Here is a 19,802-nt window from a genome sequence, read left to right on the forward strand (position 1 = left end):
CACTTGCTGGTCTTTGGTCTGTGTCTAGTGCATGTTTTTGTGTTATAACTATATACACACGAGCTATTATGAAGTTTTTATCAAAGACTGACCATCTCCCACAATTCTTCCTGCCGTCCAGGGGTGGAAATGTTTTAAAGGTCCATTCCTAGTCAATGGACAGAGCTATCCAAGACTCTCGTCCTTTCCTTCCTTCCTTCCTTCCTTCCTTCCTTCCTTCCTTCCTTCCTTCCTTTCTTCTTTCCTTCATTCCTTCCTTCTTTCCTTACTTCCTCCTTTTGTCCCTTTTTTTTTTTTAAAGATTTATTTATTTTAGGTGAGTACACTGTATACTGTTGCTGTTTCTGTCTTCAGACACACCAGAAGAGGACATGGTTGTGAGCTACCATGTGGATGCTGGGAATTGAACTCAGGACCTCTGGAAGAACAGTCAGTGCTCTTAACTGCTGAGCCATCTCTCCAGCCTCCTCTTTGTCTCTTTTTCATTATTTGTGTATGAAGTGTGTATGGAAGGGGGTGTGTATGCTATGACATAAAGTGTGGAAGTCAGAAGATAACTTTATGGAGTCAGTTCTCTCTTTCCAAAACCTTTACAGGAATTCTATTCAAAACCAAACCAAACCAAACCAAACCAAACCACATTCAGGTTTTAGACTTTACCTACCAAGCTACCTTGCTGGCCCAAAGACTCTTTTCTTGCTCCTGGTGATCTGTGACCCATCTCAGGTTTGAGTACAGGGAACCCATAAGATATGAGTGTCCTTAGGACCTAGAAGTACCGGGATAGGGTGCAGGAAGGCATGAAGGGTCACAGGAGCCCTGCATTCTCTGTATTCAACACCCACCACCAGGTGAATGGTGTCCTCGTTGGGAGAGAGACCCTGCTGTCTGTGCACAGGAAGGACAGCAGCCCTGGGCGTTTCAAATCGCTTATTATTGAAAAACAAAGTCTGCAGCTAGCTGAGTACTTCCTCTAACTCAGTTCTGAAGTGGAGATGGCAAATTTTGATTCGGCAGAACAGGAAACAGCTTTCTAAAGGCAATCTAGTGGTCGATAGGAAATTCTCTTAGAAATTCATAGCCTTTTAAAAATTGACTTGAAGAGGGTTAGAAAAGGCTTATGTGGTAGATTTTTTTTTTTTTTTTAAATCTGACAATGTGTTGTTCCTCTGTAGCCCAAGCTGACCTGGCAGTTGCAGTGATTCTCCTGCCTCAGGCTCCCAAGAACTGTTATGGCAAGCATGAAGTGCCGTCTCCATGTTGTTTGGTGGATCTGTGGCCCTAAGTTTGCTGAGGGGGACTCAGGCTTGTACCTTAAGTGTTTTGTTCCTGGTTTTGGTTTTTGGTGCTGGGCATTGAACCTCGGACCTCGTGCTCAGCGTAGATATTGAAGGGTGTTGGTTTGAGAATAATAAAACCTAAATGTCAGCCTGAAATGTACAAGATCACCTTGGAGGCTCACGCTGCTATGCTCCATGCTTACTGTCCATCACCCTGTGGTCTCTGGGCTCTTACACCTCCTTCCTCAAGAGAATCCCAGTGCTTTCCAGAGGCTCCACCAGCCCCTACCTGGGTATCAGTCCCTTGTGCCTAAGGAATAGCTGGCGTCTGTTTTCCTATCTGTACCCATAAGCTTCCATGTGGTCATAACCAAAGTTTATTCATGGAGAGGTACATGATTCCTTACTGTCTAAGAGCAGAAAGAAGGGAAAAGAATCCAAGGTAGCTAGAGCCAGGAGCAGTGAGCTCTGGGGCCACACCCCATGTCCACTCCTGTCCTGCGCTAGAGCTCTTTACTGCTAAGGCAACAGCTGGTATCTTGGGCTGGGAGACCAGAGAGGAGGGCTTTGCTCCTGTGTGGCATGGCTGCCCTTTATGCCTGCTGCCCGGGGAGAGGCCACAGAGATTACGTGCCCAGTTTATTCTGGGTTGGAGACTTCCCGTCCTTGGTTGTGTTTACGTAGAGTGAGGTCAGCCTCATTCAGAACTCAGCCAGGTTGTTTTATGTCAGTGGGGTTTATAATTAAAATGTAACCGCAAACCAGGCTTTGCAAAACATTAAAGACAGAGAAGAGGAAAAATGGACTGGAGGGGGGAAAATTCCAGTGGTTTTCAGTGTGTGTGTGTGTGTGTGTATACATATGGAAAAGAGTTTTTGCTAACATTTGTGAAGGTGTCTTGTCTTTTAACATCTGGAAAAAAGTCAGGGAATTTTTTTATTTAGTCCAGAGATTGACTGACATATTTGTGTGTGTGTGTGTATGTGTGTGTGTGTGTGTGTATTCATATGTATAATGTAGGTTCTCTACAAGAATTCTCCTATAATCAAATAAGGGGTCTTGGGTTAGACTCAGGGACCTGGGAGGCCGATGTACCGCATATGGCCGGCTGGCGCATCCTGTTGGGGGGACATTCCTTCCTGTAGGCCTGCCCCTCTCTCTGGTTACAGCAGCAGGGCCCAGACCTCCCCAGTGTGGTTATTTGGAAAGCTGTTCTGACTTGGAGTCCAAGCTGGTGGGGAATAGAATGCCTTTGCCATTAAATGTGGATTCCCATCAGACCAGACAACGGAAGTCTGGACTCCTCCCAAACAGTATACAGGGAGGGATTTCACTAGAGTGTGGTCTGCTTGGATCCAGGGCAATGCAGTGAGATCCTTTGGACCAGCAAACTCCCCTGGTGCCTTTAGGATGTGGCTAGATTTATAAATATTTGATTGGCACACACTCTGCTGAAGAACATTTCCATCTGTGTGGCGAGTGGGGCAGAGGATCCCCCCTCTCCTGTCCCTATTTTCCTTCCTACATGCTGGGGGAGGCGGGGGGGGGGGGGCTGGGGGCTCCACACGGAGGCTGGGGCTTAGGGATGCTCAGGAGTATGCCATTTCTGTCTCTACAACTGCTGTTCCAGTTGCTGATCTCATGGAAGAGTAAGTCCTGGCACACCTTCTCCAGAAAGGAAACTCTGGCAGGCAGGAGAAGCAGACAAGCTTAGAACTTTTGCCTTGATGGCCTCTGTGCCAGGGAAGTAAAATGGGAAGAACCTGGTGGGCTACGGTTTGGGCAGGCCGTGTCTCTGTGCCAGGTCTCGGGAGTTCCAATAGAGACAGCCCCACCGGAGAAGCTGGGGTGTAAAGTCACTGGAAGTTCTGTGAGCACGTTTAACATTTGTTTAATGGCCAGCTATCAGTCCTAGGGAGGAAGGCAATAACAACCATGGAGGATGTCACCTTTTTGAACGGTGCCTGACTGTGTGCTGGGACACCCTTAGAAACATCATATCTCACATCCCTACTTTCCAGTGACACTGTTAGCATGCTTGTTTTCAAAACAAGGAAACTGAGGCATAGAGAGGGAAAGTAACTGCCACAAGGTGGCACAGACCTGGTAAATACAATAAAAAGGCTTCAGCCTGTCCTTGCCTATCTGCACCACATGATAGGATAAGCAAGCCAATGTAATTAGTTTGTGGGGTGAAAATGTTAGGATCAGGGTGGTGGGATCCTCAGGGGAAGCAGGTTAGTATTAGGACAGAGAGATAGGCTCCACATGCTGTCCCTGTGAGGGGCTGGTCACATCATGTTAGCTTTTGGGTTTTCAGCACAACGGTGACTAGTGATCTCGGAGGGCTGTTGTTAGCTGGGAATGTTGTTCCCTGTGCAGCATGTCAGTGCTTGACTGGCATTTCTTGACATATCGTTGGATTTAAATTTCTCTGCCAACAATACAAGTCGGTGGCTCATCAGATTAAATGCTCACTGGGCACTGAACCAAAGGACGGTCAGTACACTGGACACAAAAGCTGCAGTGCAGAGCATCAAGAGCCAGAGTCCTTGTACTCAGGGGGCCCTACAAGAGAGAAGTCCAGTAAAAAAAACCAGACAAGTAAATGCAGAAGTGTAAATTCAGAGGAGAGGCGCACCAGACTGTGGCATCCCTCACATACTCCGTGTCCTAAAGGGACACTTAGCTGCTTGTCTCTCAGGACTAGCATTCTGCTGTCAAAAGCACCCTTTCCACAAACTGCATCCCCACAGATTCCAGAGTCGGCAGCCCCCGACGTCTGCTCATCTCTATCATCTCTGCCATGACAGTGTACCTAGCGTGATACCGTGTGTGGATAATTGCTTGTGGCTCTGTCCCAAGCCTCGGTGAAGCCACAAGCTCAGACCCACCCCTCTCTGCAGGTATCTGGTTGAGACATTTTGCTTGAATCTATTTTAGGACAATCAATACATAACATCCTCCCGAGGTTGATGCCACGGATAAGGTACCTGGGAACTGTCTCTCCCAAGGGTAAGACAGACAAACTTGAATAATCTCCTCACTGTGCTCGAAGCGTGTCAACTCACTGAGGACAAACAGATACTGTGAAAGGAGTTAGTTTTTTGTCTTTCAGAGCTCCGAAGCAAGTTGTATTTTGTGGGGTTTATAATTTACATAAGTATCTGATTGGCCTTTAGGGGCTCTCTTCCTTCAGGAAGCTTCGGAGTACGGCTCTGCCTGTTTCCGAGGCCTCTCCTTATGCACAGACCAACGATTAAAGAAGAGAACTCCCATTTGGCAGACTGTGTGTGTGTGTGTGTGTGTGTGGTGTGTGGTTTGTGGTGTGTGTGTGTGTGTGTGTGTGTGTGTGTGTATCCTGACTTTCCAGGCTTCCACTCCAAACGGCCTAAAGCTGACTCTGGTTCTTGGAGGCCTGAGCCTCAGCAGTGCCAACGCTAGGCAGAAGAGGGCGACAGAACCACACTAAGGGAGAGCACCCATGCCCAGAATGGCAGGCCGATTGGTAGTGCGAGGGCCCGGAGAGTGAGGTTAACATGTGAACTCCACAGGGAAGGGAGTTGAGTCTCAATGAGATTAAGAGACTGCCCCAAATTAGGCCTCTGGAGACACTGGGGATCGGAAGACTCATCGGCTAGACAGCCTGAAGCTTCTCTCCCGAGCACTTCATGCAAAACAGAGAGAATCGTAATTGTCTGGTTAGAAAGGGGCAGGCTCGGGTGCGAGCACCAGCATTCCAGGGCCCTGACTGCAGAGGGTGGGCAGATTGTCCATTGTGGTTTCAACTGGTCCAGGGCAGACTGCTGCCTACTTACTGCAGGACTGACTTCTGCCCCCTTGGCCCTTGTTCTTCGTTTTGGAGTAAGCAAACAATAAGCTTATATAACTGCTTTGAATGTTGGCCGAGACTTAAGCCTCAATCCAGATTCCAGCCCTTTCTCTCATGTTGTGTATCCATACCCTGCAGGGGGTCTGTAGGCTGTGGGTGGTAACAGCAAAGTGCTGAACAGTTTACCTTGGGCCAGGGAGACGCTGTACCCAAAACAGTGACTATATTATTTCATTTAACTCTCCCAGGAAAGCTTCCATCAGTATTCTCACTTTTTTACTCAGGAAGATAAGGCTTGAAAATTTGTGTCTAAGTTCACACGACAAGCCCCTGAGCAGTGCTGGGTTCCCAAGGCTTCTGACAGCTTAAGCCCTATAGCCAAATCCCATGACAAAGCCGTCCCAATGTTATGCATCCGGAAACATCCTATGCTGCTAATGATAGAATGATCATAGTGAAGGCACCTGATATTTGTCCAGAAACCCAGTGATTGTAGGTTCTTCTTACCCCAGAGTTTAAGGTTTCTAAGAACTAGGCAGACCTTAAGAAGCTGGTCGCTGTGGTCGCTCATTGGTTCAGAAAATTGATAAGACTAAGTCGAAACATTTAAAGTCAGAGGAATTAAAGCTTGATCCCCCGAGTTGTGTTACTATATTGCTTTCTGGGGATGGATGGGACAAAGCTGTCACCCATCCCAGTTACACGTGAATCTGAGACTGCTCGGAGGTGTATCTCTGAAGCCACCACTGTGCTGAGTCTGTGAGGTATGGTACCTATACCAGGTACAATTGAACATCTAACACACAAGCCATCCCATCAGCAGTATAGTATAATGGGGTATTTGTCTTATGAACTTGGACACAAACTTTCAGGCCTTATTTTTCGGATTAAGATATGCAAGTACTGAACACAGGTTTCTTGGGAGAGTCACATGACATACTACAGCACTACAACTTTTGCTTTTGACTGTGCTCCCCTGCACCTCCCGAGGGTTGAGATCCTAGATGGGGGGCATCGTGTCCAGTTTCTCTATTGGTGGGGCCTCCCATGCTAGGCAAGCACCCTGTCAACTGGGCTAGGTATAGCCGCAGCCCAAACTTGACCATTTTGAATGTTCTAGAGTCTCTATCTTTGGCTTGTTCTGATACCTATTCTTCATAGAGTGGAAAACATGTAGGAGGTCCTCTTGAAGACAAGCTATCAAAACAAAACCCCTGAATCATAATCATAAGCCTGTGCCAGCTGCAAGCCCGAGCACCTGCCTTTTGGGGGAAGGAGATGGACAAAGCCGTCACCCGTCCCAGTTACATGTGCATCTGAGGCTGCACAGAAAGGGTTTCCCTGAAGCCATTGCACTGAGTCTGTGAAGTGTGGTACCTACACCAGGTATAATTAAACATTTAACACACAAGCCATCTGCATCCCAGTCCCAAGCCAGTCCCATAGAACCTTGCTTCCACCTGCATTCTCCCTCGTCTCCTGACTCCTGACTCCACTCCTTGGTTCCGCTCTTGGCCTGCAGCACGTCTGGCTCTTGCAATTGCTGCTCCTCTAAGCAGGGATCAAATCTGACATTTGGCTTCCCTACAACATCTAATACCCTAGTGGTACTCAGGGAATCTCTGACTCTTAGTAGAAAGCAGACACCTAATAACACACACACACACACACACACACACACACACACCAGCCCTAGAAGTACTGGCCAGGTAGATTCTTTTTCCTAAGTCATACCTCCATTTATCAAAATGGTCTGAAAGCCAGGCTGCTGGGAAAGCCCAGAATGGTCAGCCTATGGCTCTGTGGCTCCCATCTCTGGCTCCATTAGTGTCTGGAGAATGACTTTACCCCTTCTGCATACCACAGCCACATCTGCACAATGTGCTGCGTGCAGGAAAAGCTGCATAATTTATAACGTGTTAGTCTGTGGTTGGAGACCAGGATTCTCAAATCAAGCCCAGTGGAGACATCACCTGGAGAGTCTGTTAACTTGAAATTGAACCCATACCTTTATTCAGAATTTCCCATCCCTGCTCGTCAGGTTCTTACCGGTGAACAGTAAGATTGGGGGTGGGGAATGATCTTATGTTATAGACCTGGGGGGTGGGGTGCAGTGATTAAACTCCTGCAAAAGTTACATCAGGTCAGCAGAGAATCCTTCCAAAAGCTTGCAGAGAGATGTAATTAGCTAAGGGTAGCCCACAGTTCCTCATTTTCCAAAGCCAGATATATGTGTATTCTTACCATATAAACTTGGTATATATGTGTCACCTTACTTCTCAGTGCATTCTGCCTAAATAGAGCCTGGGAAAATGGGTTCCTGTACCCAGTTGCTGCCCTCCTCCCGTGCTGGACTAGGGAAGGCACAAAGGCACGAGTGTAATTCACGTGGCTGCTTACTGTGCTGGTCGCTCCTGTCCCTTGTCCCATCCACTGTGCCATCGGGAAGGATCCTCAAGAAGTGGCCCCCGTTGCTGCAGTAGAGCAGTTTGGGCTTTTTGTAGTTTCCTAGAGGCAGGTTGAACCTCTCGGTCAGGGCTGCGAAGGTTGTAATCTCCCCTTCAGCCATGGCTCGGCAGCAAGCGGCGGTGGTAGGCTCAGCACTGAAAGAAATTAAACACACCTGTAGACTGTTCTTCCAGTAAATGGATGGACATATTCAGGAAGGGAAGGGTCACTCAAAGCCACAGACTGCTCAGGTGATACCCAAAGTGACTAGGCCTGTGGGGTGGCAGATGGCAGAAGAGGAGGACAGTTCCTGGCCTGGGAGAGGGTTTCCAGCCAATTCTCTCTTCTCAATTGGACACAACTTTGCAACAAACTTGATTTTTTTTTTTTTTAAAGAACTTCAAATTTAATCATTTGGTCAAGAGGAAAAGCATTATGTCTTGGTCCCTCCTTCTGGTCTACACACATCTTCAAATTAAATACTCAAGTTGCACTAAAATAACACCTGGGGTCTGGCTGAAACCCACAGAAGCCAAGAGGCCGAGGCTGAGGGTTTGCTCTCCACCCTCGCACTGTTTTGACTAGGTGCTGCCAAGCCAGAGTGGCACAGAGGGCACAGAGGGCACAGATGGCCTGGACTATTGGCCACCTGTGAACCAAGGGTGCTGCAGGGCCAACAACGGGTTAATATGAATTGAGACCATCTAAGTTTGCTGGAGGAAGGGGAGGAAGAGAGAAGGACTTGGGGCATTTACAAAAAGCAAGCGTTGCTCCTGGGACACTGTCTGAGACAGCACATCTGAAGGCTGTGCTTGGCCACTGCTTTGTCATAGTCTTCCACAGACCCTCTTATCACATGGAGAACTCAGGTCTGTCCCTGTGCCCAGACCATCTTCACCTTAATTGTTTTCTAATATAAGCTGTACACAAATATAACTAATCTAATATACACTACACTATAATATACAGATATACACTAATATTACAGAGTCTAACACAGAACATCTTCTGAACTTCTAACATTTTATATTTATATATCTACTATATATAGATTCATATTGGTGTAAAATATATCAATTGTTGACACAGGGAACTTAAAAAGAAAATCAATAAGAGAGATAATTTTAAGCCCGGTATTTGCCCAAACATTTAGGAGAAGAAAGTTCTGATAACTACAAAGATAGTGAAAGTTTTTTGTTTTAGTTTGTCTGTTTGAAGAAGAGCAGGGAGCTATTTACATACATACATACATACACACATGTATTATGGTGGTCTTATGATAACAATGATTAACAATGATCATCATCAACAACATATTTTATGTTGAAAAGATAGTATTTATTAATTTAAACATGATCCTTTAATGTGGATGCCAATACTCCCATTATAAAAAAATTAAAATGGGCTGGAGAAATGGCTCAGCAGTTAAGAGCACCTTCTGCTCTTCCAGAGGTCCTGAGTTCAATTCCCAGCAACCACATGGTGGCTCACAGCCACCTGTAGTAGAATCTGATGCCCTCTTCTGTGTGTCTGAAGACAGCAGCAGTGTACTCACATACATAAAGAATAAAAACCTTTAAAAAATCTTTAAAAAAATTAAAACAAAGGTTGGAAATGTTAAATTGCTTGTGTAAGGTCAACAACAAGAAGATAAGTCTCAAGATGAATCAGTGATCACAGAGCCTCAGTTTGCCCTTAACTGCTGAGAAGGTTACATGATTTCATTGGTATGAAAGTATTGGGACCAGAAGTGGGGTTTTTACCCATTGCATCAAATGTACACTCACTCCCATGAACTTGTCTTTAGCTTACCATTATGATCTAAATGCTAGCTATCTCCAAAACCTCCTTTGCATCTGTTCCCTGCTCTCTCTGTAGCAGGATTCCACACAGCTGCTCAGTCCAGAGGAAACTCATGCCAGTGGCCAACCACAACCCCACATCCCATGTGGTATCAAGTCCTGCACAAGTACTCATGGGAAACTATTCCATCGTAAACCAAAGCATCAATCTGGATAACTTCTCTTTATGACCAGAATATGAGCCTGAATTGGAAGTGTCTACTTTTTTTCTCTGCTCTTGGCACATCCTCTGACTCTGCAGTCCCACAGGCCAGTTATGGACTTCAGTTTCAGTTACTGTTTGGGGTGCCCTTGCAAACACCATTTCTTCCCCAGCTCCCACCCCCAATTTAAATATACATATACTTTCAAAGACAGATGATCACAAATGGCTCTTCAATAAAATGGTGCAACATTGTTCTTGCCACATATTATAGGAAGAGGCAGGACATGTTATTTGCATCAGCTGCAGAGGGAGGGTTTGCCTAGCATGGTACATTGTGTTTTCCTTTCAAATTCTTAATATTTTCCAAACAGTGCCCTTTCATGTCAAGCTTCTGCTCTCTTCGCCCACCTCCCCCTCCTCTCTCAACTTTTACCCCACTCTCATTCCTTACTCTGCTTCTTTCTGAATCACTTTATCCCCCCCCCCCGAAAAGTGCTGGGGATAGAATCTCCAGCATACTAGCTTGTTGCTTTTTTGAGATAGGGTTTCTCTGTGTAGCCTTGGCAGCAACTTCACTTTGTAGACCAGGCTGGCCTTGAACTCCTGACCTGCCTAACTCCTCAGTGCTGGGGTTAAAGGCGTGTGCCACCACTGCCCAGCTCTGCGTATTAATTTTACATGCACTGTGCCACTGAGCTATACCCCAGCTCCCTCAATCCCCTCTGATGTAAAGCAATATAGCTCTTTCGAGTGGGATGGAGGTCACATGTCTCTTCATTAGCTCATAGATTCCCCTTCCTTACCACGTCACTAAGAGATTATGTAATTTTTTTCCATTTATTTTTATCCCCAATACTTCTTAAGTTGTGCACTTAGTTTGCTGTATAGGAAACAGTAGCCACACGGGTATTAATCTTAGTAGGGTAGAACTTTCTTGTTGTCTCAGGGTCTCCTCCAATGGTGGTTTCTGATTGCATTTCCTATACCTCCTAAGCTGTGTACTTAATTTACTCTACAGGAAACAATAGCCTCACTCTAATGGCTACCACTGGTATTGTCAATCTTAGGAGAGTAGAACTTTCCTTTTATCCCAGGGTCTCCTCCAATCAAAGATTCTGTTTGTATTTCCTCTGATGTGTGCCAACAACATGTTAAGGATGGTCTTCCTTCTTCAGTCCCAGCCAGAAGTGGCTGTTAGATTGTTTTCAAAGTACTGGGCATGGATTTGATTCTCCCTGCCTGTATCCTTGCCTCTATCAATTGGGACAAAGAGGAACAGTTAGATACATGAGAAGGCTGGATGGGGTTGGAGGTACCAACTCTGGCCAAGGATTATATTAATGTTCTCATTTACATGTGTGTATAAGCTGTGCAGTCTGAAAGCTATCCCCCAGAACCTTCAACAGTTTAGTGGCATTGGCCAGCACCCAGAAGGTCCTTCTGGTCCTTCTGGAATGCAGTGAGAACTACAGTATCTACAGTTCTTGATTTCTGCCTGCTCCTCCTGTAAGCGGGGCAGTCAGGGGTGGCTACAGTTCAGATGCTTTTCTGTACTGACCCAGAAGCTTACACTTGTACACGGATGCTGAAGGTCACATGCTGCCCCTTTAAAATAAGCCTGGTGTCACTGTGGAGCTGCTAGCTGTGGCAGGTGGATTTATGAATCATCTGAAGCCAGAGGGTGGGGCATGGAGAACCTCCTATTCTTAATTTTATTTGCAATTTATCTTCGTTTTGAGAATTGGACAGTCCAGGATTCTTTGGCCAATCCATTGTTTGCTAATGGATATGAATAAAGGAAGTCTATGGCATGGCAAAAACCATAAGGCAGCAACATTAACAGGTCCCTGGGAATTTACACAAATTGCTTCCATAAATGAATCCATCAACTGAGTGAAATCAGGCGTTAAGTATAGTGTGGATTTGCAAGCCCTGATTTTCATTACTATTGTCTGGTTTAGTGACTATCTGGAGAGGGGATTTTTTGTGTGGGAGATGGGGGAGATTGAGTCCAATGGATGCCCTTTCATCCTTTTACACCAAGCTGGCTCCTGGATTTGGGACACTGCTGAGATTTTTAGGAAAGCCAGATGATTTTCTTGATTTGCCAGCGACAGAGAAGTAAGAGGAACACTAGACCAATTGGAATGTCCATGTTAAAGCTGACAGAGTCTGTCGGCTGTGGCCTCTGGACCAGACACATGAAACGGGGAAGTTTATAGCCTTGCCTGGGAACTCGTGTCATTTCTCCACGTGGGATTCCGAGTGTGTACTGCACAGCCCTCGGCATGCACAAATGCGCCATGAGAATGTGGCTGTGCCACCCTGTCAGGAGACGTTTCCTCTATGATTCCCATGCTACCTGCTGCACAGAATCCTCTAAAGGGTTAAACAAACACAACATTCAAAAAACACTTGGAAAAGAGTAAAAGTGTGACCCGACCTGTTAGACACAAGAGCACTGGTTTTATTAAACTGGTTGAAGCCTGACGCGACCTGGGTCAGCTTTATTTAAGATAGTTTTTTTATTCTCTTCCATATGTGGCATAAATTAGCTAAGCTTTTCCTCTTGTTAAATCACAAAGAAGATGAAGGAAGCAAAGATGAACTGTTGTGTAAGGGAGAATTCAAGTCATTGTTGCAGATTCAGATACGGGCATCTGGATGGTTATGGAAGTGACTCTTGGGGATTGGAGAAAGGTTTATAGTTCTGAGAACCAAAGACAGACAGACATTGACACCTGTACGTCTGTTTTAACCCCTGTTGCTGGTTATGTAGCAGAGACTATCCATGTACAAAAGCATTTTGCGAACTGCATAAGGCCATTAAAAATAGTGAGTTTCTATTAAGGGTGTCCTCAAACCTAGCACGTAGAAACAGGACCTAGCTTCAGTTCTATATACTGTTCATGTCTCTATAAATGAAACCACCCAGAAGCCTTTCTAGTGCCTCTAGAGATGTTAGCTCACTTTAGATTTTATTAAGTCAGATGTGTATGTTAGATGTTAAAAAATAAATAAAATGCATTTTCAGCTAATAGCTAGCAGGGGCTAGAGGGATGAAACAGAGCAGGTAACACTGCATTTGTATAAATTATCCAGAAAAAATTTAGAAAGGTTAAAATAGTATCCAAAAATAGATGAATAAAATCAATCCAAACATACTTATAACCACAACAAATATAAATGGACTAAATTTTTTAGCTTAGGAGCTCTTTAAAATAAATATAGGCACATATATTTTGATTACAAGAGGAACATTTAAAATATAAGCATACAGAATGGTTAAAGCAAAAAGGTAAAAACAAAAACAAAAACAACCAGCTTCAGTGTCATGCACACTATGGCCAAGTCAGCAAGACTCAATCTTAAAAAACAAACAAACAAATAAACAAACAACAAAACAAGTGGAATGAAGAGGCAGCTATTATGTGGGAGAAAATCTTTACAAGTTGACAAATGCCTTGTCAACTGACAGAAGGTTAATATCTGGGATATATAAAGAACTCAAAAAAAGTTAAACAAGAGAAAAACAACTCACTCAAAATATGGACTAAGAAACCAGACGGAGAGTTCTCAAAAGCAAAAATACAGATGAGCAATAAGTTTTAAGAAGGGATCGCCACTCATAGCCATTAGGGAGATGGAAGGAACCACTCATAGCCACTAGGGAGATGGAAGGGAAATGCTTTGAGATCCATCTCACCCCAGGCAGAATGGCTGCCACCAAGAAAGCAAACGGAACGTGCTGGTGAGGATGTAGGGGAAGGGGAACTTGATAGGACTGGGAAATGCAGCTGATGACAGTGTAAACTGATGCAGGACTGTGGATATCTGTGTGGACACTTCTCAAAAAGGTGACACTACAACTCCCATGTGACTCTGCTATACCATTCCCGAGCATATGACCAAAGTACCCTTGTGTCCTAGGGCAGAGTCACTTGCACAGCCAAGCTCATTGCTGCTGTATTCACAATGGCCATGAGATGAGGCCAATCTAGATGCTAATCAGCTGATGAACGGATATTGAAAATGATCATATACCAAGGGGGATTTTGTGTACCCATAAAGAAAGGAGAAATATAAAGTTTACAGAAAAAATGGACAGAACTTGAAAATATCACATTAAGTGAGGTAACTGGGGTTCAAAAAGATTGTATTCGCTCTGATATGGAGATACTATCTTCCAATTATTATTATTATTATTATTATTATTATTATTATTGTTGTTGTTGATTTTTCGAGACAGGGTTTCTCTGTATAGCCCTGGCTGACCTGGAACTCACTCTGTAGACCAGGTTGGCCTCGAACTCAGAAGTCCACCTGCCTCTGCCTCCTAAGTGCTGGGATTAAAGACGTGCGCTACCACACCCGGCTATCTTTCGATTTTTGTATTATGGGTTTTTTTTTTTTTATGTGAGTGTGCTTAGAGACTAAACAACTAGAAAGAGGGCCATGGGAGGGGACAAACAGGCTTTAGGGGAGAGGGAAGGTGGCAGAACATATGTAATGTGGGAGTGGAAGGAGGGGTACGGGGGGTGGGAAGGTTGACCAGGTATAAGGGGGAGGGGATAGAGAGGAGAAGGATCAGGTCAGGCCAGTCCAAGATAGGCATGCAAGACAGAGCCATGAAGTATGACTGGGGAGAGGACTGTCAATAAAGTGCCTGGCACTTAAGGATGAGGCCGTACACTCTGATCCCCAGCATCTATGAAAACACCATATGATGTAATCTATAATTCTAGGGCTGGCAAGGCAGACAGGTCCCTAAGGCTCAGTGGCCGGCCAGTCATTGAGTGAGCTCCAGGTTCAATGAGAGATACTGCCTCAGAAAACAGAGTGCAGAATGATGGAGGAAAATGCCCAGTGCTGACTTCTAGCCTATGCATACCCATGCACATGAACATGTACCCATAACCACCCCCCCACACACACATTCTCTCTCTTTCTCTCAAATAAGTATTTTAAAAATTTAAACATGATAGACAAATAATAATAAAGGCTAAAAGTTGCCCTGGCTACATTGATATGAGATAAAATAATTCCAAAGTAAAAAAGAATGATTAAAAACATAAAGGAATCACCAAGCAGTGAAAAATGGAAAAATTCAACAGGTAGACTTGAAATATCCAAGTTCATGTATATCTGATGATACAGTTTCAGTACATTCAAGGTTAAGAAAAAAAAATCAAGAAGTTGATAACCTTACAATGATGGTGAGAATCTTGGCCGGCCTTTGTCTTGGACAATAGTACCAACAGATAAACCTCAAACAAGGATGCAGATGATGGAACGGCATGACCACCGTTTAACTGAATAGCTGTCTGAGAAAATCTTCACTTACCAATGAAGTGACTACCATTACTCTCAGGGATCCATGGGATATTTACCAAGATCGCAAAAGCAATACTCAATCAACCCAGAGAGTAGCATTTGTTTTCCCAGACTATTGTTTGAGTAGAAACCACTCCTGCCCATCAGAAGGTGGCAAGACTCTCTCACCTTTTAAAGTCCCCGACCTTGCCCAGCTCCCACCTGCCCAGCTGTGGCCCGCACAGTACTCTGGTCTCTAACAACACTCACTTCAGCCCTGCTCTTCAGGACCTCCCCACCTCAGAAACCTGAGGATTGCTCCCTCCAGGAGATGTTTGGCTTGGCAGACTTCTGCTGCCCGTAGGAATAAGTGCAGATTCCTGTCATGGTCTCTGTGGCTTTCATGATCTGGTCTCTGCCCAACTATGTTACTTTGTCTTACTGATCTTTTAATACATCCCCCCTCCCCATCCCCCTTCATACTTTTCCAGGCTTTATCCCAAACCTGACAGCAGCAGGTTCTTTCTCTCCTCCATGGTAGCCCAACCAATCATATCCACCCTTCAAAAATTCAGCTCTCACAATTCCTCCTCCAGAAAGCTCTGTGTACACACACTTCCCCAACTCTGACCTCCCAACACCCGTCCACACCGCACACACCAGGTCAGATGTTGGTTCTTTGGGCTCCTTCAGCAGCAGTGTCACCCGAGTTCCATTGTCACACCCCTCCAATGCATTCCTGCTGCTGTGGGAAGCACCAACACCTTGCTACAGTGCGCTGGAAGCCCAGGCCTTGCTTCTCCCATGCCTCATCTCCTATCGGTGTCCTCTGCAAACCTGCCTTCTACTTCCTAGAGATTCCTGCCCTTCCCCACACCCTTGGCCGCTTGTCCCTGCCCTTCCCTCCATCTGGAATATTTTCCCTGTCCCTCTGCCCCACCTACCTGGTTAACCGCTCGTTTGTCTTCAGTTCTTTCAGAAAGCCTTTCCTGCCTTCTCAGAACTTAGCAGGGCTCCTCCTGTCCTCACAGGACCATCTTCCATACCTTTGGAAATCCTGCATCCATTTTCAATTACTCCTTCATGCTCGTGATTATTTAATTAATATTTCTCTTCGTGATTAGGCTGCCAGCTCCACAGAGGCACAAACTGGTCTGTCTTGCTTACCATGGCATTCCAGAGGCTGGCAAGATGCCTGGCACCTAACGGGCCCTTGACAAATATTTGTAGATTGAGTGGGTGAATACAGTTTAACCAGCTCTTGACTGCCTGCTTCCTTAGTCTCTAGAGCTCGGAGATGGAAGCCACTGACTCCAACACTTGACAGATATCTTTGCCTGTTTGCCCCAATGGAAACATGTTCTCAGGAGGCCTAATTAGCAGGGCTGTCCTGCAGCTATTGACAGAGAGACTGAGCCAAAAGTCTTACATGATTTTAATTGCAATCATATTAGACAGGAAACCCCTTCCATAGAAGCAGACCCCACAGTTTGTTCCCACTTGGAATTATTATTTCCTTAACTTCTTCAGAACAAATACTATTAAAATTACTAGGTCCAGAAGGGCAAGGGTCAAAACCCTTATCTGGAGGTCTAGCCTCCTTATCTGACCAAGAAAATGTGTTGACGGTGCCTGGAAGAAGGATTTCAGGGCTCCTTCTTTCTTCCACACAGGGTCCTGATCAGGCACACCCTCTGTGAAGGAAAGTTGGCTGCAGGCAGGGAGACAATGTGTTCCCAGCTCTCTTTATTTCTCCTGCTGTGTCCTAGGTGCTCTGTATGGATCTGAGTGTGACCTGGCTGGCTGGCTGGCTGACTGGCTGGCCTGGGTTGGCATATCAGCCTGCTGTTCCAAGCCAGTTCTCTTCCACGAGCTGAAATCCTTTTTTTCCATCATTGACAATAAACTGTGTACTCAACTTTGAGGTGGACTTTGACCAGAGCATTCAGGAGTTAAGCCCTTCAAGTTCCTGAAAGATCATAGCCCAGGCAGAAATCTGTCTTCTATTAAACCATCATTAATAGCTTGAAATAAGCTCTTGAGAGTATTTATACAGTAGAGATGGCTGCATAAACAAGACTGGATCAATGGCAGTATCAATGGGCGTGTTAACGTGGAAGGGGGGAAATTGCAGAGGGTCCCACCCTAGATCAAGAACTACAGTTAACTAATGACTACTGGGAGAGAAATACCCACTCCCAGGGATGAGCCTCCTTACTGGCTGTCCAATGTAGAGTAGCCTTGAAGCTGTGTATACAAATGACAAAACCTGACCCAACAAATTATATTTATATATGTACATAAATATACAGTTATATATATGTAACAATAATAAAGAAAAAGAGGCGATCCACTTGAGTGGTGGGAAGAAGGAAGAGGTTGAGGGAAGGTACCTGGGAGGGGCCGGAGGGAGAAAGGGGGAAAGGTGGGAAGTGATGAATTCTATTTCAATTATATATATATATATATATATATATATATATATATATATATATATATCCCCTACCTGATTTACCAGCATAAATCTGACTTGAGTTCAGATCTTGCTGGACATTCATTAGCAATTATCCTTTCTTGCAGATGCTTATTTCCCCCATAACCACAGCTGCTGTGCTGAGTCACTGTGAGTCTTAGCCTATGATGCATCCACAGTGCTTAGCCTGACCGTAGAGAACGTGCAAGCATTTGGTTGTTGCTAATTTGACTGTCACTGTGCACACCCCCATGCCATTGATGTAGAATGGGAAGAACTTGAGTCTTAACATTTAAAGGTACTTTAGCAGTGCTTGGAAAGAGTCATTCTGCTAGACTGGAATGTCCCATCATCATGTACATGCAACGGTGTTGTTTTCTCAGTTGCTTAGATCAGTGGCTCTCAACCTTTCCAATGACGCCACCCTTTAATACAGTTCCTCTGTTGTAATGACCCCCAACCATAAAAGCATTTTCATTGTTACTTCATAGCTGTAATTTTGCTACTGTTATAAATCATAATGTAAATATCTGATACGCAGAACATCTGATATGCAACCCCTGTGACAGGGTCATTTGACCCCAAAGAGGTCACAACCCACAGGCTACAAAACACAGACAGGGGCCCTCTGTGTATTTGTGGGTTTAAAGTTTATGTTGTCCATGAGTACAGGTAGCCTAAGTAGTTTTATTAGATTTCTTCTCCATTCTTTTCAGCACTGGGATGGAACTCAGTCTCTCCTGCATGCTAGCCAAGTTCTCTACTACTGATCCACATTACCACTCTCTTCTCCAGTTCTCTAGGAGTCCTCTAGTCCCAAGGAGATCACAAGTTACTAGACATACTGTTTCTGGGCTTCCAGAATCAAATACTTGGGGGACATCAAGATGACATACTTCATGTGTCAATAACTTCTATTGGTCACATGCCGTGGAGAGAGTGCTGTAGAGGACCCGGTAATTTAGAGAAAGAAAGGAAAAGAGAGCCCCCGAGTCCCTAGTTTCCAACCCAAAATCTTAAAAAACTAGAAGTACTTTCATAACTCAGTGGCCAAGCACTCTACAGCCTTTTCCAAGTCCTTGTTTATCCATTGTTAACTTCCATCTGATTGCCTGTAGAATGGCTATTATGTTTGATTAGGCGAGTGTGCTAGATCCCACTGGGGTTGTTCCATGATGTGTGACAGATGAACTATCCCAACTCCATTTAAAACAATCTTTCAAGATAGGGTCTCTCTATATAGCTGTGGCTAACCTGGAACTTGCTCTATCTGCCAGGCTGGCCTTGAACTCACAGAAATCTGTTTGCCTCTGCTGCCTGAGTACTGGGATGAAAGGTATGTACCACTGTGCTTTCTACCCTCAAGGTGGCTTAATCAGCCCTGACAGGCTCAGCCTGAGAAGGTCACTGTTGTCTAGACCAAGGGCAGCTGGCAAGAAGTGAGACTGTCATCTCATCCAGGTGCATCACCCGGCAGCTCAGTCACAGCCCGTGACCTTATACGGCTCCACAGAGACCAAGAGAGACGGATGCATTCCCTCCCCATGAGGGTCATCTCCGACATCCTTTATTTCTCCCTCCATATGAGACCTTTTATCCTCTGCAGTCTGGTTTGTTCACCCTCCAACCTCCTCCCTACCACGAGATCAGCATCCAACCGGAGGTCAGACATTCTTTTAAGTGCCTTCAGAGAGCAGATCCACATGGAGAGGAAAAGCAGAGGCTCCCTGGGCAGTGCTGTGCTCTGCTGGCCCCGGTTCTGTCTGAATTTTAATGGCACACTCTGGTCCAGAGTGTCCTGAAGACCTGTGCACATCTTAAACAGAAAGATCCTTCCTGTAGACTGATGCATTAAAGCCTGGGCTCAGAGCCAAATGTTAAGTGATTCTGCAGGGGTTCCTGCAGCCCTCAATCTTCTTCCTTCAACCTCCTCTTACTGATGTGTCTCCAAAAATCTTTTTAATCTGTTGTGCAATTTTACAGTCTCTAGGATGGGCCCAGCAAGGACATTCCTTTCTTCAGGTCAGCTGACTTCTCTGCCCTTTAGAAGATGGAGCTTGCAGAGCCTTTTCTCCTGCCTGCTCTCCCCCGACTCCCCCGTCCCTGCTCCTGATCTAGAAATCTTAACATCTTCAAACTCAGTCTTTTGACGAGTATGCTTGTTATCTATTTGGACCAGTCTAAGCTGTGCCCTACCAAAGCATTACTCAACAACCTGCCTTGGCTATAACCATAAACAGTAAAAGTTCTTAAACATGCGCAGGGGACCAGGCATGGTCCTAAACATGCTGAATACATTGATTAATTTTCAAAGAAACTGTCTTAGAGAAGCATTGTCCCACCCCCTTTTAACAAAGGTGGTAAATGGATAGAGTAATATCTTCAATCCTGAAATGTATCCTGACCCATTTTAGTGTTGAAAGCTTATGATCTGAATGGAAGGTTCCTG

The 19,802-nt window shown here is 45.1% G+C and overlaps 1 protein-coding gene across 10 annotated transcripts in view; it reads right to left on the bottom strand.

The window, feature by feature from the left end:
• The window catches only part of Fgf1 (fibroblast growth factor 1), an 89,828-nt gene that overhangs the window by 11,372 nt on the left and 58,654 nt on the right, over positions 1 to 19,802 (bottom strand). For 8 of the 10 annotated variants that reach the window (XM_029471754.1, XM_029471753.1, XM_029471755.1 and 5 more), the window contains one exon: positions 7,513 to 7,715. In XM_029471754.1, the coding sequence (XP_029327614.1) occupies positions 7,513 to 7,681 (169 nt within the window). In that variant the 5' untranslated portion in view covers positions 7,682 to 7,715. Of the gene's footprint in view, positions 1 to 7,512; positions 7,716 to 15,540; positions 15,702 to 15,824; positions 16,070 to 19,802 lie in introns of those variants that run through there. The other 2 variants (XM_021150767.2, XM_021150766.2) reach the window with 2 other exon arrangements.

This window comes from Mus caroli, chromosome 18 (genome assembly GCF_900094665.2).
Source record: "Mus caroli chromosome 18, CAROLI_EIJ_v1.1, whole genome shotgun sequence".
NCBI lineage: Eukaryota > Metazoa > Chordata > Mammalia > Rodentia > Muridae > Mus > Mus caroli.